The 25,372-nt window shown below is 45.0% G+C and overlaps 1 protein-coding gene across 2 annotated transcripts in view; it reads right to left on the bottom strand.

Moving 5' to 3' along the window:
• Window positions 1–1,702: 1,702 nt before the first annotated feature.
• LOC119159416 (Suppressor of Triplolethal) overlaps window positions 1,703–25,372 on the bottom strand; it is a 36,208-nt gene continuing 12,538 nt past the window's right edge. For both annotated transcript variants that reach the window (XM_037412168.2, XM_075865166.1), the window contains 6 exons: window positions 15,806–15,962; window positions 14,788–14,881; window positions 6,843–7,086; window positions 6,406–6,472; window positions 5,648–5,819; window positions 1,703–2,416 (listed from right to left, as the gene is read on the bottom strand). In XM_037412168.2, coding sequence (XP_037268065.1) covers window positions 2,255–2,416; window positions 5,648–5,819; window positions 6,406–6,472; window positions 6,843–7,086; window positions 14,788–14,881; window positions 15,806–15,962 — 896 coding nt within the window. In that variant the 3' untranslated portion in view covers window positions 1,703–2,254. The remainder of the gene's footprint in view (window positions 2,417–5,647; window positions 5,820–6,405; window positions 6,473–6,842; window positions 7,087–14,787; window positions 14,882–15,805; window positions 15,963–25,372) is intronic.

Here is a 25,372-nt window from a genome sequence, read left to right as displayed (position 1 = left end):
CACTTCAACTGTGTAAAACGTTTGGCAGCAACTCGTAAAACGCATGCATCCATCACAGTCTGAAATGCATCTGCCCCAACCCGCCATGTACACGGCTGCAAATATGTGCTGCAAGCTTGCCAATGCTTGGGGCCATCCCTCAGGAATCAACAGACCAGTTTCCAGGCATTTGTGGGCTGGGCATGTTAAGTACGCGCCGACGTTTACATAAAGAGGAACGTTTGTCAGCGCAAATTGCTGCACAGTAATCAGCTTCCGTCTTACGATGATGCATATACTGATTATTTGTGATGCGCAGTCGCACCCTGAATGTCTCACTTTACTGCAAGACGATTGTTAAGACGCCTAATACTCTCATGAGCAAAACGCGACTCCCTGCAAGCCTTCATTCGCTCTGCAATGCTGCGCATCGAGGATTTTTGTATCCAACTTCAATATATATTTTTTCTTTAATACTCTCTTTAGTGTTCTTAGAATGCTTGGCTGTACACAAAGAACTACAATGCACGGCAAACAGGCTGCTTAGAGGATGCAAATCGAACCCCTCCCCAAAAATATTTTTTTTTTAGTTTTGCATTTGTAAACCTTTTTTTTCTTGTTTATCTGAGTACACTTTTTTTAAATATAGTACATAAAAAAATAGCGGACGACACAACAGAGAGGCTGGTATGTGAGCCAAAGCGCTGCACCTGGCCTGACGTGAGTCCCGTTGGAATATCCTCCTTTGTGTGGGCCTATTTTTTTTTTCCCCTTTAAAGCAACATTTCTGACGAAAAGTGCGCTTTTGTGGCCCATTTCTCGAGTGGGTGCAACACAAATGCCAGAGGGCGCCTTCCCAAAAAAAGGCAAAAAAAAAATAGATAGAACAGAACGGCGCTGCCATCTGATTAAATCCATCCACCGCAATTTGAGTCGCGCAAGTACATACATACATACACATAATAGCAGGAACACACCAGAGAGAAGGAAAAATGAAAAAAAAAAGGAGCAGTTGGCAAAGAGGTAATAAAAATAACTGGAAGGCGGCAAACAAAACACAAGTGCATATCTGTCTTCGTTGCGTAGTGGAGTGATCCGTCATCCGGTCGTCAACATAAATAGCCTATCTTGGTGTATGCCGTCACGCTTTCCTCTTGCTCTCTCAGAGGTCAGCCAATGAGGTCTCGGGAGGAGGAGAGAAACGGGAATGGAGAGACGGAAAGCTAATCTCTTGTGTTTACAAAAACAAAGAGGGCTGGGGTGAAGGAGGGCAGGCCACCTATGGTGCCCACATATGTCCTGTACAGGGGAAATGCACACAGGGTTGGAGAAGAAAATAAAAGCCTAGGTGAACGAAATTTGGGAGGAGTGGAGGAGGGGGATGAGACCACAGGGAGAAGATATGGTGGGATGGGGAGAGGAGTGACCGTCCAAGCTGGAATGTAAGGCCAAGCACCCCTCGCACACACCCGGAGAAAGCACAAATGGCGGCATGGGGAAAAAAAAAAAAAAAAAAACATGACACTAATGTTTCCATTCCCACAGCAGACAAGCAGCCAGCAATGTGGGGAAGGGAAAAGATCCAACACTGCTGTTTTGGCTGCAGAATAGTTGCCACTTCTGTTGCTTGGTCGCTGAGCATGGTGTCCCCACTCCCTGGAGAAAGGAAGGAAATGGGGCCTCCTATTCAGAGACCAGGAGCCGTGCGCTTGTACTGAGCAGGTCAAACAATAAGCTTCAGCAGCTTGTGGCATGCATGAAAAGCAAGAAGGATGGCTTTCTTCAGGTAGCAAGTGGGAGCTGCATAGAAATTGCACCATGCATCTGCCAACTTTACTGGCATCTAAATACCTACGCCGATTTCATCACATATCCAGCTGATCACAGCTTTGGAGAGAGAGAGCGTAACTAAGCCCCACGAGGACACACCCGGAAGCCACCAGCTTACTGTGTATGCAACTCATCTGTAAAAGCAAAGGCTCCAGAAAGCAAGCATAGCCACCGGTATGCCAAAGTGGATGCCCATTGGCTAATTGCACTGGCCAAGGTTTTCAATAAATAAAAAAGGAGAACTAAAAATGCAGGGGGACAAAGGGCTGCACCACTTGGCAACTGATGAAATGCAGGTTGGCTGTGGGAATGGCTTGGTGTCTGTGACAATGAATTTGTCTTCACAGGGGAACAACAGCGGGGAAAATGGGGAGCAGGAATGGGAGGACTTCTTCAAACTCTAAACTGAACATGGAGGCATCTAAGGACGTGGCAAGCAGTTGTGTTAGGACTTGAAGAGGTTGTGGGAGCGCGAGTCATAGTCCATCACCATGCGTTTGATGTGTGCGAGCTTGTCGTGCAGGTACTGAAACTTTCGCCGAGCCTGCTGATACCGTTGGTCACGCTTGCTTTCCTCGTATTCCTTCACGATTTGCTGCTTCACACGCTGTAAACAAACAAAAAAAGTAAGTCCAGATGAGGGAGAGAGCTAGCTATGCAAGTGCACACAATGTTTGCCCTTCTCTCAGTCTAGTGGCTTATGACACTTGGCGCTAGCTATGCTTTGATGCACACGAACACTTCAGTGTTAATGACTGACTTCACGAATATACCATGCAAACGTCCCAAACACATTCTCAAGGTTCTCCAGAGGGCTAAATTGTGAACACATGCAGTACCTAACCACCCTCTGTAACTGGAATTATATATGCTGATCAATCAATTTGCGATTCAAAGACATACAATAACTTTCAAAGACTTAATAGAATCATCAGTGACTTCCTTACAACAGAGCTGCTACACATGTTGTTTGTCCAACTAGCCAGCGTCATGCTGCGTTCCCTAAGCATAGCTGTGCCTAGTTATGCCAATCCTAATTAGGCAGGGTCACATTTAATTACACGTGCATTAAAATTTAGTTTGATTGAAACCCAATTAGTTTTAGACAAGCATAGTTGATTCTGGTGTGCCTAGTCATGCCAAGCTCAACAAAATGTGTCCAGCTGAGCTAATTATAATTAACAATAATCTCAAATGTTGCTCATTAAGTGAAGGTTCACATGGAATGCACACTAATTGAGACCAAGTGTTGAATATGATAGACAATAAGAAAAGTTACCTTAATTGATTTAAATGTAATGTAATCAAGCAAAGTTTACTTGAGATGCACGTTAATCAATAATAAGTCTTGAATATGCAAATTAGACCAATTAAGTGAATTTGCCTAATTAAGCTACTTCATGCTACAATTGCCAAATGATGACCAATCAAATCCGATCAATATTTGGCCAATACTCATATTTTACGCTGTAATCAGATGAACACATCGCGCTTTGCCATGCGAATGCGCAGGTGCCCAGTCAAGCCAGGAACAGCAGAGGGCCGACCAGCTCTTCTGTGCCTTCAGTGACTTAGAGCATGCTTTACGAATTTTTTTAAGATAATTAAAGCGCTTGTTCTGCATAAATTACAGCGTCAGGGTGAGTGTCTTGGTTGTGAGCGAAAAATTATCATCCTGTCCGAGACCGAAAAATCGAGAAAGATGCAAATAAAACAAACAATAAAAATATCCCAGTGCTAGTGAGGATTAAACCCAGGCCGTTTGTGTGGCAAGCAGGTGTTACATCCCAAATCTACGCATCTGCTTGGAAACACAGTGAAAATAACTTCCTCTGCAAGGAAATGCTGTGACAAAAATAACTTTCATGCTTTACAAAAACACAGGTTTCACAACACAACATGTCATATTGCAGTAATATTGCATAGTACAGGCGTACATTGTCATTAGGCATCAGATCATGTGGTTATCATAACGACTTCATGGTTTCAAGCCAGTGGTCCATTACAAAAGGCAGACAGGTTATGCGCGTATTCTCTTAAGACAACGTAGTGGGTGCATAGCAAGTTCGAAAAGATTTCATGTGCATTAAGTGCTCGTGGTTTAAAGCATGCTACTCATTGCACAGAATGCAGCCACATGCAAAGGGCTTCACCAACACAAGCCACGTTCAACTTTATCGATTACACTAAACTAATCCAGACTTCTCGACTAACATTATACAATAAAATGTATGCACCAAGTGGAACTGCGCACTAGGGACAGGATATCCCTATCACGTTCAATTCTTTAAAGGACCCCCCGACACGAAATTTGGAAACTCGAGTTGCCTAGAAGTTATTTTAATTTCGTTTTTAAGTAAGGGTGCCTGCTCCTCCGAGTATTCGGGTACAATAGATTTCTGTGGTTTCACGTAGATAGGGGATCCCCTTGCGACGTTGCAGAGGTGAACATTTGCAGGGCGCGCACAATACCGCGACTGGCACCCGGCGAGAACTACTGTTCGTCACCCCTCTTGCTTCTTTTGTCGGGCTGTTCTTGAAGTGGTTCAGTCTGCTTAAGCGAGGAATGCTTTTCTTTTTTCTGAGGGGAACATGCTCAAAGCCTCCACATCATTTCATTCATCACTGCTTGCGGGTCCCTCTATTTGAAAACGGCGTGTTTTAGCATCACCGAAGCTTGAGCACACAGTTTCAGGCACTGCTCCACTGTGGGGCGTTAGTTTCTGATGTTATTTCGGCAGGCGTTTTGAACTGACGCAAAATCGTTCTGAATTAACGCCGCTAGCATTAATTATACGATGCATTAGAGCATTTATGATACAATTTTTGCATTATTAGATGCAATGCTACAAATTACTGTAAAAAAACTCGCAAACAAAACTTTCACTGTCAGGGGTCCTTTAAGGTGAAGCTTAAAGGCTGGTAAACAACCCTGAGGTCTAAAAATTCTTATGAAGAGAAAGATGAGCACTTTGCCTTTCTGAACATGCTACCGCAGGAATTTTGTGCAGGAATTTTGTGAACTTGTGCTATATTAAGGAAGTTACAGGGGATAGGAAGAAGTTACAGGGGATAGGATAACGGTTTCAGCTGGTTTCAAATTTTCGTGCGACCTTGCTACCCTTGTCCCTCACATGAAGGGCAAGGCGTAGCCTATGGTTGCGAGTGGTTTAGGCCAATCGACGAGCTGCGTGCTACATCGATTGCATCACTTCACGTAAAGAGAGTATTGGTCAGGCGAGGTGAAGGGGTGCGGGAATTGTTTTTCGTAATAGAGGCTCTGTGCAGCACTGTAATATTCGAGAAAGGTGATCACCGCGGTCTACTCTACATATTGCCGAGCTTCTTTAGAGAATATGAACAAAAATTGGAGCCTGTTTGACTAGCCTTTAAGGGTCCCCCAATTTTTCTTCCCACTTTGACCTTCGGCATGCCTTCAAGAGCTGCCGCAGATGTCTTTTCTGTAAAGTTTGTCCATCACTGCACAAGCACCACTCAAGAAACAGACATTATGAAATATACCATTCTACAGTGAACATGCTAAGCTGTACTCACTTTCACTATCTAAATGCATAGCATTAAAAATGCTGCATGCAGATAAGATTCTACCAGTCTTGCCAAACGTGTGAAATTACTGTCACTGTACCAGTTAATTGGGAAGATTTATATATGAAACAAAAAACATCTTATTACAAAGTTCTGGTTTTGATGGATTCAAAGATTAATTCCACCACATACCACAATCATGCTCAACTTACATTCACGAAAGTATAGTATGTTGATTGACATGTCAGTCTGAATGCTCATATTGAAGGCAGTGTGCTTGCAATCAACTTACATTCCACTGTTCCGTTCCTTCTCGGGCAGTGCGTAGGCAGTCTTCCAGGTCGGAGAATCTCTTCGACACAGATTCTATTGTGGAATGGAGGGCTTTGTACTCCTCATACTCGGCATTGAAGTCAGCCTTGTATCGATCTCGCTGCTCCTTGCTTATGATTTCAGTGTACTTGCTGCACGCGGTAAAAAAAAAAAGCAAGAGATCATTGTTTTGCTCAAAGAAAATAACACAACATATGAAAAAGCTGGAATTTTCAAGCACTATTAACAATTTATTTTTTATTTGAGATGTTTCATGCTACTCACACTAAAAAAATTACATGCAGGGTTTTAGCGATACTAATGAAACTCGAAAATTCAGGAAATCCTTGTTTTATCACTGGGAGAAATGGCCTTAGAAAAAAAAAAAAGACACGACGCCTTTTGCATAGGATATTTCATACGTTGCTAATATTCTATTTGTAAATTTAGCCTAATCCTGGAACGATAACAGTGAGTCCCGCATGAAATGTATAGCTAATAAAGCTCTATAGAAGTGAAGTTAACCAGCAAGTTACGAAGAGGATTTCAATTAAAAGCCAACGCGTGGCTAAGTCTGCAAACAAACTTATCAATGCATGCTGAGTGGCACATACCATACATAAATCAACAGATGAATATTTTCATGTGTAACATTAATTAGGTCACCACTTTTCAAATGTCGCAATGTTTTGCTCACTCGTATCACTGTACATAAAACAGGAAAATTGCAGAACTTACGTGACATACTCTAGAACTTGGTTTGTGGAGTTTCGTGGAGATGGGGTAGTTGATGAAACACCAGTGCCTGCAAAAATAATAAAAAAGTATAGAAAAGCAAGCAAAAAACAAAAAGGTTAGTTAAGTGCAATGCCAATGTGCTGCCAAAATGCAAGTGCTGTCAAAACAACTTTAGAAGAGAATAAGACTTCACCACAGGAAAACAGTTAAGAAATGCATACCAGTGCAGAGACATAAAATTATTAATAGAGGTAGGAACACAAAATGTGAAAAAGTTTCAGTAAAAAAAAATCCATTAATGTGGCCTCTCGGGAAGAAAAGTGCGAGTGTTTAAACACGTGTCACTGTAATTGCAGTGCTCAGTCAAGCTACCCTGTTCTGAAAGAAATACAGAGTAGAAAATCTTTAGCATCATTTTAGGACAGCTGTTCCCATACCATGCAAGTCTCCTGAGTCCCTAGAGTCTGGTGATGACCCAGGGCTGGAATGGCAGGCGAAGGGCACGTTTGTGACAGGCTCAGGATTGGGCGGCTGTACACGACACGGCTGATTGCCTGATGTGGACTCTGCAAGAACTCTCGAGTGTGGTGGCCGAGTCGCAGCACCGTTGGTACAGAGGCTGATCCTCTGGCGCTTGCTGCCGGGGACAGACGATGGGGGCTCTGGACATGGCTCCCGTTTCTGAACCAGGAAACAGAAAGAAATACCTAACTGCATAAGAGTACAGCAGCCATACTACTTAGGAAATTCTTTGAAAAGTCTGAAAGCTGCTGGGACTCAATAGTCAGTTCATTAATGTAACAATCCACTGAAGTAATTTGCAGTTTCATACATTCATACAGGAACCAGTTTCATACAGATGCGTGAAACCTAATGGATGACAGAGGGCACTTTTTTTTAGATAAGGCAGACTTTATAATAAAAAAATTGTGAGGGGCCCACAGTAGTTGTTTTCGCATACGCACTCTATGATAAGGTAAACATATTTTGCCACAGCTAAAATGACATTATAAAGATACTAATTAACACACTCATTAATTAATTTTCAATTATTGACTTGACGGCAGTGTATTAGAAAGTAGTACTGCATGCCAATTTACAGTATGCCCATTTTTTAGAAATCATGAATGTTTTGAACGTAACTCGAGATCTCATCGAATTTTAAAGGCGAAATAGAAACTACTTGCACCTGGTGCGCAGGAAATGCAGCATCTGTTACTCAGACTGGAACTACATGTGCCACGGAACAATCGGCAGGAAATCTAAAACACACCAGTAAACAGCTTATTCCTCAGGTGTGATTTCAGGTGCTCATCAGTTCATTTCTTAATCCATACAAAAGCACGGAACACAAATACGCCAGTCTGCAAGATGTGACGTAGTGGCTACCCATGAGTTTTATGCTTCACAGAGAAAGAAAAGGTTGATATCACGATTTTACTGCACACAGCTTGGAAGAAGCAGATGAGCGCCAAACACCACATGCAAAGATAAGGCAATTTGCTGGCGCAAATAAGATGACTTGCGGCTTTAAAAAATATATACATGACCACGACACACCTTTACTCAAATTTCATTACTTCGTTGTACCAGGTAGTTCCAGTTCGACCTAACAAAGACACCTGCGTGCCGAGTGCATTCGGTTTCTATTTACCCCTTAAAATTCAAACACGAAGATCTCGAATTGCTTGCAGCTTTTCTTGATTCTAAAAAATGAATATGCCATAAATGAGCATGCAATACAACTTTCTAATATAAACTACTCTCAAAACAATAACTACACGGTTAATTATAGAGTTCTTGCTAATCAGTCTCACAAATGTAAAATTAGTTGCGGCAAAGTATTTCTACCTCGACAGAGCACGTGAGCAAAAATGACTGCAGCACAACTGCCATAGAATATTCATTGAAGACCTGTTTTGTCTAAAACAAAAAGAACACCCCGTATATTAATATCACTAGATCTGATAGCCTCCATTTTCCCATCATAAGTCAGTTAGGTAAGATCTCAAGACTAACGTTTGCATAAAACAAATGATACACATATACAGCCAAGAAGTAATTTTTTGGACATGCCTGAAGATTCAGCCATCCTTGCAGCACTGCCACATAGCGTAAAGCCAGTGTATTACAAGGACAAGCAATTTTGGACAGTGAGAATGTTCCCAGTTTGCTTTAGGATTTTCTTCTCAAATGGCACAACTGAATTCACATTATAACCCCTTTATAAGACACATGCACTGGGCAGCAATTCTTGTCTTTTATATCATGTGTCTCTAATAAGCCCCACATATGCATTTTATCACACACTGGTATTTCTATATCCATTTGTCTGTTACATCAGAGTCTCTTATAAAGAAGTCTGATTGTATTCAGAGCTACTGCTTCCACCATGCCAATTATTTAACAGCCTCGAGCAAGCAGTTTTATACACCAATCTATTTCTAACTTCAACTGTTCATAAAAGTTGGCTTCGTCGCGATATAGAGTTGTTACGTGTCCGAGCATGCCCTAAATGAAAAGGGAAGCTGTGATGACACATATAACACATTTAGCACATATTCTCCTTTTAAGAGCAATGACATCAACTTGATTCATGTTGCGTTTGTTGCATCAACATATAGTTATCAATCTCTTAGTAATGATTCAGTATTAATAATGCAACAGAAAGACGAATTATATTTAATATTGATCATACTCAGGAACAACTTTCTGTGGCAATGAAGGGAAGGCTACGTGGGCAGAGCTACTGCTCCTGTACACCTCCGCGAAGTAGTTCGGTTCCTCTCGCGTTTCAAATGACGGCCGTGTTCATGTAATCTCACTGCACATAATTTGATACGCCTGCTTACACAGCCATTTCTGAGAGAAATTCGCTCCTTCGGCGAGTCGTCACAATAGCTGGAAGGTGACGTGCGCTCACCTAAAGACGAAGACGCCATTTTGATTGAGAGGTGCACGTAAAATGTGCAATGTTTTCAGACACGTAAAAACACGAAATGACTCTTCAGAAAGCAACAAATAATAATGGTATCTCCTTGGCATGTGCAGCATCCCTTTATAAACAGCATTTAGTAGAAAATAATGTTCTTTTTTATTGCTTTCACGTGGAAAACTGATGCACTTGTGGCACTACAGTTCCAGACCGTTAATTCGGATGCCGAAAATTCGAACATGCCCGTTTTTTCGGACATCTTCGTGGTACCGCCACTCGCTCCATTGATCCTAATGTAAACTCACGACCGAAAATTCAAATGCCTCGCTGTGCACTATTCGATTATTCGGACTACGTTTGGCTGACCGGATGCGTCGCCGTACGCCATTACACGCTCACAGCGACGTTGACAATACGTTTGCTAGGTTGATTGATATGTGGGGTTTAACGTCCCAAAACCACCATATGATTATGAGAGACGCCGTAGTGGAGGGCTCCGGAAATTTTGACCACCTGGGACGTTTGCTAGGTTGCCAGCACTGATATGCTGCACTAGCTATAGATGGACATCGGGCCAGTGTCAAAATTCACGCAGAAATCGCCATTGCCGATCTCAAAGGCTGTGTGTGGCGACACTTTTTATTTTATTTTAGCCAGTCGAGCGGCCAAGCCAAGCCACCTACGCAGTTTGTTCGCTGTGGCGTTTGGCATGTGTCAGCGTGCCAGTCAGTTGCTCCTGCGGCTAGGCCTAGTTCGACTGTTTTCTGTGTTCTCGCTCTCTTGCATGTTCCGTGGCGTGCTGAAATGGCTCCGACGCCACCCGTTGCTGCGCCGTCGGTAGCGGAGACAATTCCCCAGGTAGAAGGTGGCCGACCTCAGTCTGGAGTTTCTCGGGAATTTTCTATTTCCAAACAAACTATCTCGGACTACCTTAAGCAGAAGGCTAACATCCTGGAGGCAGCTGAGAAAGCGTCTGCGGGTAAGCAGAAAAATTTCTGGGACGGCAGCCACCCGCAGCTTGAAGAGGCGCTGAACATGTGGTTGAGTGCCACGGTGGCTAGGAAAATGCCCGTGAATGGCGATCTGCTGAGACAGAATGCAGAGACGCTCACCCTGCACATGGGTATTACCGGCTGAAAGATCAGTGACGGCTGGTTGTGCAATTTTAAGAAAAGGTACTACCTGGCCTTTAAGCGAATATGCGGTGAAAGTGGTTCCGTCGACCAAACGCTCGTGACCAACTACCGCGACGACAAGCTGTGCTCACTGCCAGTATCCACCAGAAAACGTCTTTAATTGTGACGAGATGAAACTTTTCTATAAGATGCTGCCCCAAAAGACGCTAGCTTTGTCTAGTGAACCCTGTCATGGGGGGAAGCAAAGCAAGGAGCGACTGACAGTTGTTGTAAAAGGCAACATGACGGGGACAGAGAAATTTCCGCTGCTCGTGATAGTGAAATCAAATAATCCGAGATGTTTTAAAGGCATCAAATCACTCCCTGTGTGGTATGAAGCGAATTCGAAGGCGTGGATTATGCAAAACCTCTTCGAACAGTACCTTCGCAAGCTCGTCCGCCGGTACGAACAGCAAAATTGCAATGTGCTGATGTTCATCGACAACTGCAGTGCACATGGGCATGATGTTCATCGACAACTGCGGTGCACAGTTTTTGCCGCCTAACACGACAAGTGTGTTGCAGCCCACGGACCAGGGCGTGACCAAAAACTTGAAATTTCATTACTGGTCGCGCCTCCTGAATCGCATGCTGTTATGCATCAACAGTAACAAAAACTACGTCGTGGATATTCTGACAGCCATCAGCATGTTGTCCGATGCCTGGAAGTCAGTGACTCGGGAAACAATCCACAACTGCTTCTGCCACGCAGGAATTATGACTGGGACTAAAGAGGACAGTGCCACAGGACAGAACCTCGCAATTGAGACTCCGCCTACCACAGCAGTAAATATTTTGGATGACCTTCGTGCTAGCAGGGTCGATGTGGCGGTGGGTACGTTAGTAGAGTTCGCCAAATTCGACAGTGCTGTTTTGCCTTGCGCAGAGTGGGACGATGATGAGATCGTCAGGTCTGCGAGCCGGCGCTGGTGGACAGTAACTCCGACGATGACACGTCGCCCACACCACAACCATCAAATGCGAACTTAGCGCAGGCCACATCGATGCTGCTGTCTGTCTATGGCGACGGCCAGACACTCGCAGAGATACAGGCCGATGTGGTCGCGCGTAAGCGTGCGTGTGTGCAGACGCGAGACAGTTTTTTCGGGGGATTGGGCCTATAAAAGTGCTTTTTTTATAGTGAATTCATTTTCTCAGACCCCCGATTATTCCAACTTTTCGGCGGTTCCCGTCGAGTCCGAATAAACGGTCGGCGGCTGCATATTTTACAATGGTGGAATATGCCCACTTTGGCTCTGTAGCCTTCCCTTCATTGCCACAGGAAGTTGTCCCCGAGTATAGTATGACCAGTATCGAGCCCAATTCAAAACAAGTGTAAAGGCTGCCATATATTTAAGTGCTGTCAAGCGTTCACCTCTCGTGGCCTCGCCCCATCTGATCACGTGGCCACACGAAATGATGACGCGAGTTCCGGATGAAATCTCGTCTGCTCAGCACGCACGCGTAGAGGCATGTCTTCGCCACCCTTACTGTGGTCGCCGCTGTCATAAGCGTCCACAAGCGACAATGAAAACACCGAGCAATATGCATTCGCGGCATAGAATCATTTTTGGTTCGATCCTCTTCTGAGAAGTGATTCTAAAATCGATGCTGGACCGAGCAGCGACGAGGCAGCTGGAGACGCTGGCTGGTAAGACATATGAACACTGCGCGCACGTTGCTTGTTTGAAATTATCGTAGCGTCAAATAGTCAGATTTGCTTTCACGACTCCATAACAGATCACCACCCAAAGCGGCACAACGAGAACGTAGTATTCACATGAAGGCATCGCAGGAATCAAGCAAAACAAAGCAAGTAAAGCCGTTGCCAGGCGTCACCGCCAGACGGTACCACATGTAGGCACCGCGATGACAACACTAAAATTGATGACGTCCTCGCTCGTCATCACTCAGCGCCTGAGGTGTGGCCTATGTAACGGATACCATTCAAGAAGTCCGGAAAATTGGATGGCGAAGGCTATAAGCATCTAGAATTTCAGACTTTTTAATACACTGACTTTATGGGGAACTTCACGATGCTGGGGATGATACCAGGAAATCAGACATGTCCGGATTTCCGGACGTCCGGAAAATTGGTCATCAACTGTACAGTCAAACCCTGCTACAACGAAACTGAAGGGGCACAGAAAAAAATTTGTTAAAGCGAAAATTTCGTTATAGCGATATTGAAAAAATATAGCCGATCTGAACTAGCAAAACAAAGAAATGTTTATTCTCAAAATTCAAAGTGTCCGCTGCTTTTTATTCTGTGCCAGCAGCGTCACGACGCGATTCTCACCCATGAAAAGCGAGGCCATGGTGAAAAGCACGCTGAAACAATAACTACAATCGCTTTCGTGAACGAACCGAACAGTTGCATTAACACGTTAACACCAGCAGCTGTCCACCGTCAAAACCTTGAGATGCCAGCAGGGTGTCAAGAAGTGGTGACTTTTGACTTATTTTATGCCATTGTTATCATCCATCACTCACAGCTAGCTGATTTTGTTGACAAACAGCCGCTCTGATTAGTTACCACACTAGCCAAACGCGAACAAAATGACAAGCATTGGAATCGGAAAAGGCATCGTTCCGCAGATACACCCAGCAGCTGCGCGAAGGAAACCATGAACTAAGCAACTGAGCTTCAGCTTCGGATCGTCTGCGGCTATACAGCAAACTCAATTTTTAACATTTTGATGCATTTTGGAAACTGAAAATACGTCGACGAAGTCTAAAACACGTGTTCACACCACCAGAAACTACCGCTGTTCAGCAAGCATGGGCGCCGCCATTGCTCGATAGCGATGGCCGCGCCCATGCTTGCTGAACAGCGGTGGTTTCTGGTGGTGCCAACGCGTGTTTTGGACTTCGACGTATTTTCAGGTTCTGAAAATGAATCAAAATGTTAAACATTCGGTTTAATGTATAGCAATAAATATCTGAGCCTGGAATCGCATCGTGAAATTTCGTTGAAGCGGGATGGCAGAAGAAAAAGTGTTCGTTGTGGCGACAATTTTTATGCATTGACTTCTATGGACTGCTGACGGAGAACCGTGAGTCTTTCATTGAAAAGGCGTTCATTGCAGCGGGGTTCAACTGTATAACAGTGCATTTGGCTCAGAAAGAAATGTGACATATGTTCATCTGTCGCAAAAAACTCAACATGCCTCTCTTGCTCACAAAAAACGTGACGTTTATCGTTCCCCAAAGACGTAACATGCATTTCTCACTTTAGTGGACAGCGTGCTGTAACAGCGCCTGCTGACTAGGCAATTCAAAAATTCAGCTTTCCCGCAAAGCACCATGGGTGTTCCACAGAAAATCTAGCAGCACTCTGCGGGGACAGAACCACATGACCAGTAAAATGCATCCGACACATTCGTCCACAAGTGTCTTCAAGTCTTTTCACCCTCACATCAGCTCGCCATTTTTGCCTTTCGCCTTGCTTGCGAACAGTGGTGTGCACGATTTGTGAAGCTGCTCAACAGACGCCAAGATGTCTCCACTACACTGGCAACAGTACGGCACTGCTTTCAAGCGGCAAGCGGTCCGCTACACAGAGACGGAAAGCAACAGTGAGGCAGTGCAGAAGTTCAATGTGTCAGAAAAGTGCATGAGGAAACAGAGAAAACAAAGCACCAAGATCTTCGCGTACCCTGCGACACGCCGTTGATTTTGCGGACCAAAGTCTGGACGATGCCTAGCGATATAGGAGGCGATTCAGAGTGGGTTCACGACCAAAGAAGGAAAATCCTGAGTGTTTGCTACGATGATATTGAAGCAAAAGTATGCACTGTCGTGAAGGATATGTGCATCCGGCTAACCGAGTGCAAACCGAGCTCTTTGAGTGAATGGCGCGATAGGTTAATGATGCCTGGTATAGACTGCCAACCGACATAGTCAGCGCAGCGTTTTCAAGGGGCTGCATCTCAGTACCACCAGCACCCCTTTCAACAATGAGCAGCAGCTCTGGCTCACACGATGGCAATGACTGTGATTGCTTCATCCTTATCTTAAGCGACGAGTCATGAACGATGTTTCACGGTCGAATAAATGTTTCTTAGCATCCCTCTCTCTTCTGAAAAACTTACTGGTGTGCTGAGGCTGCAGCATGAGGCTGTGTTCAAAGTCAACCCTTTTCTTTTTTGCCTAGAAGGAGTTGCAAGTTGGGGGCGGGTCGACCTATAACGGGAGTCTGCTTATAATCGGCAATATGCGATAACTTGCTCAGTTCTAGCTATCACAACCTTAAGATTCAAGCACACTGACCTGTACACTGGGCGACGTGCGTGACGTAGGGTTGTGAGCTGGAGGAGAGTGATGACCATTTTCACTCGGAGGGGTCAGGTTGTGTGGCCGCATTCTGAAATGTGGTCAAGTCCCCAGAAAGCATAATGCACGCTGCTAAAAAAAAATTTTGCACAATAAGTTGTATGTTCTTCTAAGACACGAAATACTATATCTTTACAATTATGATTATGTAATAATATTATTTAAATTGCCCTCAGTGCACAATTTCAACACTCTACCTCAAAATATATTGGCAGTGCTACTGCCTCAGCTCGTCATTCATTACAGCATGCTTATGCCTGAACATAGTTAAATGCTGCCATAAAGTTTTTCCTTTCAACATGCTATATATATATATATATATATATATATATATATATATATATATATATATATATATATATATATATATACCTCCCAGACAGTGCATGTATTTATGCTTTAGATTTTTGTCACAATCCTTTAACAGCAGCATATATTTGCGAAGGTTTTACACTGCTTCCAAGATACATTTTCTATTGCTCGGCCCTTCGCTTAAACAAAAAAAAAGCTCCATTCACTGTGTTGGGCATGATGCAGAAGTGTGCACATCAAGCCCCTAGGCATTGACAGACCTAAAGAGGTTATATATTACATATGTTGGTCTGCAATTTGCATTTTTATAGATGATGCCATAAGCGTAGAAGGTAACTAAAATGGTCTGTGCTCAACTGGAAGAAATATATGCAGCACAGTTCTACACACAACTAAACAAACATTATTTTGTATCAGAACAACATCTAACATCAGTACTCCAGCAGCCTTAATCAAGTTCTAACAGCCAGCAACAGGTGAAAAGCCATATTTAAGTTGTGTCGTGCATTATTACACAAAATGCCACATCACACTCCTTTATCAGGTCGATAATGCCTACATCCTGTGCTCAGAAGGTGTGTTGCTAAGTGACAGAAGCAGGCTCGCTGCAAGACACACACAAAACAAGTACTAGTCCATTTACCTCTTGACCAATTCCTGCTCCTCGGGCGTGTAGTAGGGCCAGTCGTCACAAACTTGGTTCCAAGCATGCCTCGCTAAGCAGTACGAATTGTCCTTGAGCACTGCAACTTGGCTTAGCACTGCTGAAAGCCCCTTGCGGTCCTGCTCCTTAATGCCCTCTGTACACATGGCAATAAAACTATTCAAAACAAAGCAAAGAACAATCTTGGTTTGTCAGCCCTCATAGGGCACACAATAATTTTATCCTCAAACAACTAACTATATTTGTGTTGTTTCATTCATTCACAGTGCCTTACAGGCTCCTTGTTAAAACATAGCACAAAAAGGGTTACATTACGAACACATACGATGATAAACAATGAAAATTTAGGTATGCAAGTACCGTAGTCGGCATTGAGGCACCATAAAAACACCTACATGGTATGACAACATGAAGAAAACACTGTCAGTGCCAACATAGAAGCTGGACAACATAAAGTGCTGGTGGCTATGCTTATTACCTTGGGTTTTATGTCCCAAAACCACAATACAGTAGACTCTCAGTAAACATAAATCTGTTTACACAGAACAGCCCCTTAAAACTGTCTTCAGTACGATTGGTTTCATACTTGACTTTCCACCCTCATTCATCTCTGAGTAAACGGAACTCCTGTAAAATGAAACCCATTTTACTGGTCCCTTCAGGTTCTATTTAAGGGGGGGCGCGGCAAGTAAAGTGCCGATTTTGGTCAAAATATGCGATTTTCTGATTTATTTTTTTTCGTAATCTTCAGACCTTCAACTTCCTTGTTCTAAAATATTACAGCGAAACGTGCGCTACAAATCCCGCAAATAGTGTTTTTGCCGAGGCTAGTCGCCGAAAAGTGCGAAAAAAAAGCCCCTGAAACGGTGTTGTTCACGCCGCAAAAACGCGCCAAGTTGTTGACTGTGGGCCGCCATTTTGGTAGCTTTGGAAAGAGGAGAAAGCCGGCTTCCCGATGGTCGCGGTCTCGTATTTCGCCGAGTGAAAATAAAAGCGCGAGGAGCAAGTAAAAAAACGAAAACGAAGAACGGCAATTGGCTGCGCGGGTCACGTGGTAGCAGGCGCGACCTCTTACTGGTCAAAGCTGCGCCGCGCACCTTGGCAACCTTGGAAGCGCGAGCGCATCTGCGGCCGCCGTGTCGAGAATCATCCGGCGTGCGCTTCGGTTTTTGCCAGTTTGCTGTTTTTGTGATCGTTCGCGTGCTTTTTTTACCAAGCTTTGTTTACATCGGTGGTCTCTTCTGAGTGCTTGCTCATACTGCGGTGCTATGTTGTCGCAAAAAAAGTTCCGGAGCGTCCACAAGTACGGCAAGCGTCGGAAAGCTTGGAACAAAGGGCAGACGACTGCGGCTGCCGTCCCAGTCGCAGTTCCGGACGGAGCATGCTCTTCAAGCGTCACGGAGCCTCTACTCAGACCCTTCGCTGATTGTTGTGAGGCCGAGAGTGTGGAAGGTGCCACATCGTCGTATGTCAGACCGCCGGATGCCGTCGACCGTGATGGACGCTCTCGCGAACCCGATTGCGGTGGCACCGCGTCGGCAGCCGTTGCAACTCCGGGCGTGCGCGCGTCGAACATTCTATCGCGAGTTTCGGCCCAGATTCCGAGCAGTGAAGAAATCGCGCAGCGGGCGCAGACAAGGCGGGATGTTTTGGATGCCGTAGCATCGAAGTCCGCTTCAAAGCGGAAGCTCGAGCTTCTGAACGAAGGCTGCGACGAAAATGACGGCGGTAAGGACTCCACATTCTTCATTGTAAATAAGAAGATGCTGAACGGTCTGCTTTCGTCAGTAAAGTGCAACAAGTGCGACGAAGGGTCGATACGCCTCGAGACTACGCACTGCCTTGGACTCGCGGCGAGGATGGGACTTTTTTGTGACAATTGTGGCATAGTGAACAGTGCGTGGTCGTCCCCGAGGTGCTCCGAGCAACAAAAAACGAACCCCTTTGAGGTAAACGTGCGTGCTTTGAGGGCTGTGCAGTCAGTTGGCAGAAAACAATCTGCCATAAATGACATTTTTTCTGCGATGGACATTTCGCATCGAGCACTGCACCACAAGTCCTACCAGAGACTGCAAAGGAAGTACAGCCACCCTGCCACCACATCAGCTGCCACCCGCATTGAAGCAGAAAGTGCACAGAAGGTGCATGACATTTACAAGGACCTAGGAGGAGTGCCAGGCAACATTGACGTCATTTACGACGGCACGTGGATGACGAGGGGGCACAGAAGTCATATTGGCGTGGGGTGTGTAATCGAGCTGTACACAGGCTTGGTCTTGGACCACTGTGTCCTGTCCAACTACTGCCAAGGCTGTGCTGTTGGCCCCAAGCCTGGTGACGACAACTATGAGGAGTGGCTTGAGAAACACAAGCCACAGTGCCAAAAGAACACCGATGCTAATGCAGGCCAAATGGAAGTAGAAGCAGCTAGGATCATGTTTGAAAGATCGTTTACCAAGCACAAGCTTCGATACATCAATGTGCTCTGCGACGGTGACAGCCGTACGTACCTTGCCCTCACGCAAGACAAGGTGTATGGCTACATGGTGATTAAGAAACAGGAGTGTGTGAACCATGTGAAAACAAGAATGGGCACTTCCTTGCGCAACCTTCTTGATGAGCACAAATCCAAAGGCCGAGGACTGAGCATGGGTGGCAAAGGCCGGCTGACGCAGGGCCTGATAAAGAAGTTGACGAATTATTATGGCTGGGCCATTAAGAGCCACCCCAACGATGTTCCTGGCATGGAGAGGGCCATCATGGCCACTTATTACCATGTAACATCCACAGACCAGGATCCACACCACGACCTGTGCCCAAGTAGGACTGACTCCTGGTGCCCGCACAATCAGGCATTGGCCAAGGGAGAGCCGCTGCCGCCTCACAAACATAAACTGCCCCCTCACGTGCGAGTGGCACTGCTGCCAATCTACAAGCGCCTCTCGAACAAAGAGCTCCTTGAAAGGTGTGCGCAGGGAAAAACCCAGAACGCTGTGGAGAGTATGAACAGCCTCATTTGGTCACTCCAGTCCAAGAGCCAGTTCGCGTCCCTTCGAAGTGTGGAAAGTGCAGTTGCAGATGCAGTCTGCCGTTTCAATGGTGGCTGCAAGAGTGCGCTGCAAGAGATCACTGCTCAACTGGGCTTCAATCCAGGAGACTGCTCTTTGCGGCGAGCAGCCGAAAAGGATGCCAAAAGGGTAAAGAGGGCTCAAAAGGCGCATTGTTCCACGACAAAGAAGCGCAAAACTGGGTTGCGCTCTACAGAGACCAAGGCCACAGCATCTCAGGATTACTGCCCAGGAGGATTCTGAGTGTTTTAGGCATGTTGTGAACTTCCAAACAAGAGTGAACTTTCAAAGTCAGTTTTCTCAACTCTTGATTTTCGCCTATGTGCCTTCGCTAGAACATCTGTCATTTTCTAACAAAGACTGATAGAGTCGTTCCGTTTTTTGCACTAGGCTCAGGAGGCCTTTAGCAGTGCAATAAAGCTTTATCTCTCTTCTTACTCATCATTTAAAATTTTTAGAACACATTTTATAATTACTGCGATGTGTGCGCAAAACAACATCCATGTTTTGGAAATTTTATTTATGGTTACAAGAACTAGAAAAATCAACTAATAGCTTCTTTGCACAAGTTGATGCTTTGGGAACATAATAATATGAAAAAATAATTTCATTTAGCAATAATTATCTCTTTAAGTGTGAAGAGCATTAATTAGTATAATTATGCTTGTAACTCAAAAAGTACAAGAGGTATTTGAAAACGGTTTTCATATTTGGAATCCTCACAATCATCCACATACACACACCAAATTTCATCACAAACAGTACATTAATAAAAAAATTAGTTTTACTTGCCACGTCCCCCCTTAACACGAGTTTACAACTTCATTAGGTTTACAATAGACCTCTACCGGGGTACGTCGCAGCGTGACGTCAGCGGTGCACGTGCAAGGCGGCGGTTGGCAAAACACTCCTGCCGGCGGTTGAGTGGGGTACAGTCACTCGGTGCTTGGGGCAATATTTTTTTCTTTTTGAAAGCTTAATCTTCATCTCACAGCGGCAATATTAGCTGTGGTATGTGTCAGAGAACATCTAGGTGTGTGATGAAGTGCGTGATGAAACATTCGCCACGCTGGCTGGCTGTTTATCTCGGAGAAGTGAACACACGTGGCGGCCTGTGCGAGGAACAGCGGCATCGTCTTCGAAAATGTGCAGTGTTGATTGTGGTGTGTAGTGTGCGTTGAAAGGCAGCGACAATAGTGGTTCGCCTTTACGGACGATGAAACTCGAAATATTGTGCGTGGTGTGTGCAGTGTGAATAACGAGATGCGTCCTGTTTGCGAAAACACTGGTATTCGTTGTGGGCCGGCTTCAGTACCCGGTTGTCTATGGAACTTCACGATCTGACATTATAGTCAAGGTTAAAATACATTTGACGTGATCATCTGCGAGTGGGTACATCTCAGCGTATGCGCAGCGTGCAGAAAAATAAAAGTGCATAATCTCCGGGTGATATATATGACTATGCATGGGCTATAAGCATGTTGTAGCGTTGCTGAATCTGCATATATGCTTCACCACAACTATGACTCATATTATCGAGTACCTGATACATGTTAATGGAAACAGCAGAGATTTTCGTTTGTTATCTACTTTGTACATTTTTTACGGCTCGATTCTTGTGAAGTGACAACTTGCATTCGAAGTGCGTATCAGGCCTAAAGGAGCAATATAGGTACTAAAACATGTTACAGGTGTCAAATCCAGCAAGGTAATTGTGCCAGATAATTTTATATAATATTAAAATGTCGGGTTTTTCATCGCATGAATTTTCACTGGGTTATTGAGAAACGCAGCGGCAGAATTTCACTTTGATTTTCACGAGGACATCTTAACCTCAGCCTAACTCACGGCAAGAAGTTTTTTTTTTTTTTTTTTCATCTTCGATTGGACTTTTGAGCAATGAGTGAGAATCTTATCCGTGACGTCGCGCACAGCAGCTCAAAAGCATGCTGCCACCAATGCTATACCTCGTTTAAAACTGCTTTGCACATGCCACGACGGAAATTGAATATGTTTACACCCATACCATGCGAATATTTCTCAAAGTGCCAGTCACCGTGCGCACCGAAAATGTTTCTATTCGAAAAAGATCAGATCTTTTTTTTATGGCTGCCATCTACGTGGGTGAAGCTCGCTGCGTGCTTGTCGCGTCTCTCCGTACTCTAAATAAAGTTTCTGCATCCACCTACGACGAGCAAATTTCCACACTATGAGCAGTGACCCTGCCGCGACCCCCTTTTTTCAAAATCTGCGACTTTAGAACATAGCAGTGTAAAAATTTCTGTCGAAGGAATGCAGACACGCAGCTCTGCTATGCAGAAAGATGCCGCCGGAGGAACTTTCTTGCCAACCAGCACCTGCTCCGAGAAAGGGTATGGGGGGTGGGGTGCCTGCAGTGACGTCACACTGTTTACAAACAGGGAGAGGTCTATAGACAGGAGTAAACTCAACGTCACCTGGCTAAGCATACTCGGTGACCATCAGGTTAAATCTGACTGCCCTCAAAAAAGTTAGAAAACAAAAGCAACAGTTCAGGTGTCCTAGCTATAAAGGTGTTTAGATAAGTCTGTGAAACGCAAAAAGCGCAGTAAATATGATGATGAATGCAAATGAGCGCAATTCCAACAAGAGGGGACAGAAAAGTGGACACAGAGCACTGAGCTTCCAAGAATTTCCTTCTTTGGAAAGCCTTCACTTTTATACAGTTATGCGCTGTAAATAACAACATCTGGCGTTTAACATTCCAAAACCACGATATGATTAGGAGGGACGTCGCAGTGAAGGGCTCCGGAAATGCTGACCACCAGGTGTTCTTTAATGTGCACTGACGTGGCATAGCACGTGGGCCTTTACCATTTTCTCTCCATCGAACCGTGGCCCGGATCGAACCCCAGCCCTTTGGGTCAGCAATCAAGTACCCTAGTCGCTACACAAGTGCGGCAGACAATGCTTGCATTCAAGTGAAAACACAAGAAAACAAATGAAATGTTTCCCATTAAACAAAATTTAGTGATAGAAAGAAATTTGTTATGAAAGAGTAACTCCTGTAAGCAACAGCTTTTAAATGCAGTCATAATATTACAGTGAAACCCATTTACAACGAATTCGAAAGTGTCGTTACAGACATAGTGATTCGCCAACAGAACTTCTTCGGCTGGCTGGCTACTTAGTCTAACCAAACAAAGTCCACAGAATGAAATTCCTGTATTTGTTGTTACAAAATAGCTTTAAGATGAACCCCTAATCATTCGTTACATACAGCTCTGCCCACGACATGAAAAGAGCGCGGTTTTCATATACAGGGAGGTATAACTGGGACACTTGTTAGTTTGTACTTATCCATACATGTGATTATGTATCGAGCATCACTTATTTTTTTGTTTAAACAGTGCGTTACGTGTCGAGCAGTAAACGTTGTTAGTTCGCTCTCATCTTGTGTGTATTGTTTTCGTGCGTCATATGTGCGTGAGCAGCGCGCTGCATGTTTTGATCAGCTCGCCATTCTCAGTGTGACATTCCAAGTTGTTGCTGTCGCATTCATTGCTTCCCCTTTGCCACAAAACTATTACTTTTTTTTTAACGTATTTACTGCCTTTTGTTTACCGCTGCGTGCCCTCGCAGCTCGTAGATCGCTATAGCACCGCCGCGACTGCAATGTTGTGCGCAGCGATTGCGGCAAATGGTAGTTCCTTTTTCAATCTCCGTGCACTTGACTACGCACATGCCTTCAAAACAAAGTCGTTTTATGCCGTCTACAATCACATCTGCCGCGGTTTTGTCCGCAGGGTTTGCGGAAAGCAGCCTTGCTTTGAATGGTTGAGTGTTGGACGCACACACACTTTCAGAACTCTGTCAGTTACGTCGTCGCCATACATTATCGCCTCAAAAGCGACCATGGTTTCATCAACAGTGGTTGTGGCAACGACAATCTCGCACACTGTAGAAGACAGTGCGTGCGCCGGTCGCACGCGTACTTCTGAAGCCTTAAGTGGGCTGCTCTCGGCCTTCGTTCGACGATTTCCGTACTAAAGTTCATATCACCTGCCACGATTAGGAAATGTGTTTGGAAAATTCGAATTTAGGCCCAATAGACATAGTGGAATATTGCTGAGGAATTTCACGAATTCGTATCTGCCGCGGTTTCGCATCACTGAGATTCTATGGAACGTTAAGATGAACGCCTTTTAAACTCGTGCATAATAAAATGGGGTAGGTTCGAAAAGCCTGGAGCGGATTGAGCTGCTTTTTTGTCAAGGTGGCCGGATCACGCACAAAAATTTCAATTTCCGGGAGATTTTTATGACAACCGTACAAACGGAAGAAACGGTCCAAATTTGGGAGTCTCCCGGCCAATCCGGGAGACTTGGCAGGTATGCCGTGGCATGTAGCCAGTCATCTTTGCCTGCAGAGCGTCGCCTACTCAGCTCCCTGCCAGACCATTTGCTGACAATTGTTGCACACCGTTTATGCCTTCTTCGTGCCTGCTTCCCACCAGACCATGTACGAGGGCGATGATTGGCCTGCTCATAGGTAAAGACGAGCATTTCGCAAGCAACACACACTTCTCCAAGCTCGACGGTCAGGCCTGCAGGACAATGCATGCTGCATTTGGAATGTCGCCTATAAATTGTGGGTGGAATCTCGGAAAAAGGCACTACGCTCTCGGAACAAACGGAAAAAGCAGACGCGGCTGAATAAAACCAAAACATCGTGTAAATTTATTTACTTACTTTTACATCGACGATATCGTCAACTGAATCAAATACATCACTATTGATCAACATGCTAAACAACTTTACATAATATTCCAACACACTCAATCAATATAACAACAAAAACAAGGTAATTTGAAGGCGTCGCTGCTGATGTCCGATGTTTATTTGGATATCGTTAGCTAGGAAATTCAGTTAACCCGGACATGCGACACGGTCGCAGCAAAACTGTGTATATTTCAGTGGTGTCAAGTGCTCATTAATTCGAAGGGATTTAGACGCGCACCGGTTGGCTCGGACGATTCCAGAGAGGGCTATCGGGGCTTCATGCTTTCAGTAACCGATTCGGTTACTGAAAGCATAAAGTCCCAATTTCGCCGCCATAACCGACGGCGGAACCCAAGTTTTGTAGAAACCGAAATTGAACGCACAGCAGCAGAATATAATCATGATGATAATGAATGAGGGGGGAAGTGGCCAGGTGGCACTAATCACCACCTGGCAGGAGCGCTTGGGCCCCCCGGTGCATCTAGTGTCTGTGAAACGCGCCGCACAGGACGCCGCATGCGCGGATGACAGTACAGTTTGTGCAGCCACCGCTACCCCAGTTGTCCACGATGCCTATGCTGCTGATTTCTTTGCGTTGTAATTTCCCACATAGCATGTGCAGCTCGGGTACATCAAAAGAGTTGACTGTTGGGCAAGTTGGCGTTTTGACATAGAAACCGTCATTACAATCTTGGGCTGTGTTTGCGCGTGTTGGTGATGGTGTGGCCGTTGCAGGTTTGCTGCCTGATGATGACATATTATCGGAAGCGCTTGAAGAGGATCAGAATCACTCGCCGCATTCGTTTTTCTTGGGACCAACGGGAAGCTCCACCCACTAGTCCAAGATCACTCGGACACATGTTCGTTTTTCGCGTGCCTGGCGGCCTGTGGGTGGCCCGGAACTGTCCGAATAATTTCTTTTTGGCAGATGACAGCGCGGTGCCCATGCTTGTGCGGCCATCTTGAGTTTGACACGAGAAATCTTGAACGTGCTCCTGCTCTCTCTTTGCTTTTCTGCCCGCTTCTCGCATGTTTCAGGATTTCGAATTGTTTGTGCACCCAGTTATCCACATCGGTATTCTGACCTGAAGGTTGAGCAAACACGAGTTATACTCGCTAGGAGAAACAGCGGTGGAACGACCGCACGGGCCTACGATGAGTGCGCACTCGAGTCGTTCACTTATAGTAAGTTGTATCACAACGCAAATAGGTATCTAGTAATGTTGGTCACAGCCATGGACAGCAGACGGCATAGCAGACGCCACAGCGGACGCAGAGAGCATCAATCGCACAGATGGCCCGAGGCCGCTCGGGCTGGCTTGGGACTTTTGGATCACGTGAATGTGACGCAGCCGCCTATGAGCCGAGACTGGCCGAGGTGTCCGCAGGCTGCCGGTGGGTGGTCCGAGACTTGGTTAATCGATGAAGCTGACTGTTACGATATTGACATTACTGAAAAGACAAAAAGCCTTTTGCAGCACATTGTGTCAATAGTCGAGCTGAGGGACATAACGACCTTTTATGCGACAAAAACTTATTGTGGCTATTGCTTCTTGCATTTATGGCTTCTTGGCCTCAAAGGCATTGTTCAATTCATAGTAGGAAGTCGTAGCTGCAGAGAACGGCATATGTTAGAAAAGGCTGCCGCGGAAAGCTGATCGCAAGACCATGCTGCCTCCAACTTTTTTTTTTTTCCCACTCACATTCTGCCGCTTAGG

Source organism: Rhipicephalus microplus, chromosome 1, assembly GCF_043290135.1.
Source record: "Rhipicephalus microplus isolate Deutch F79 chromosome 1, USDA_Rmic, whole genome shotgun sequence".
NCBI lineage: Eukaryota > Metazoa > Arthropoda > Arachnida > Ixodida > Ixodidae > Rhipicephalus > Rhipicephalus microplus.
This window is presented reverse-complemented; position numbering and strand designations above follow the sequence as displayed.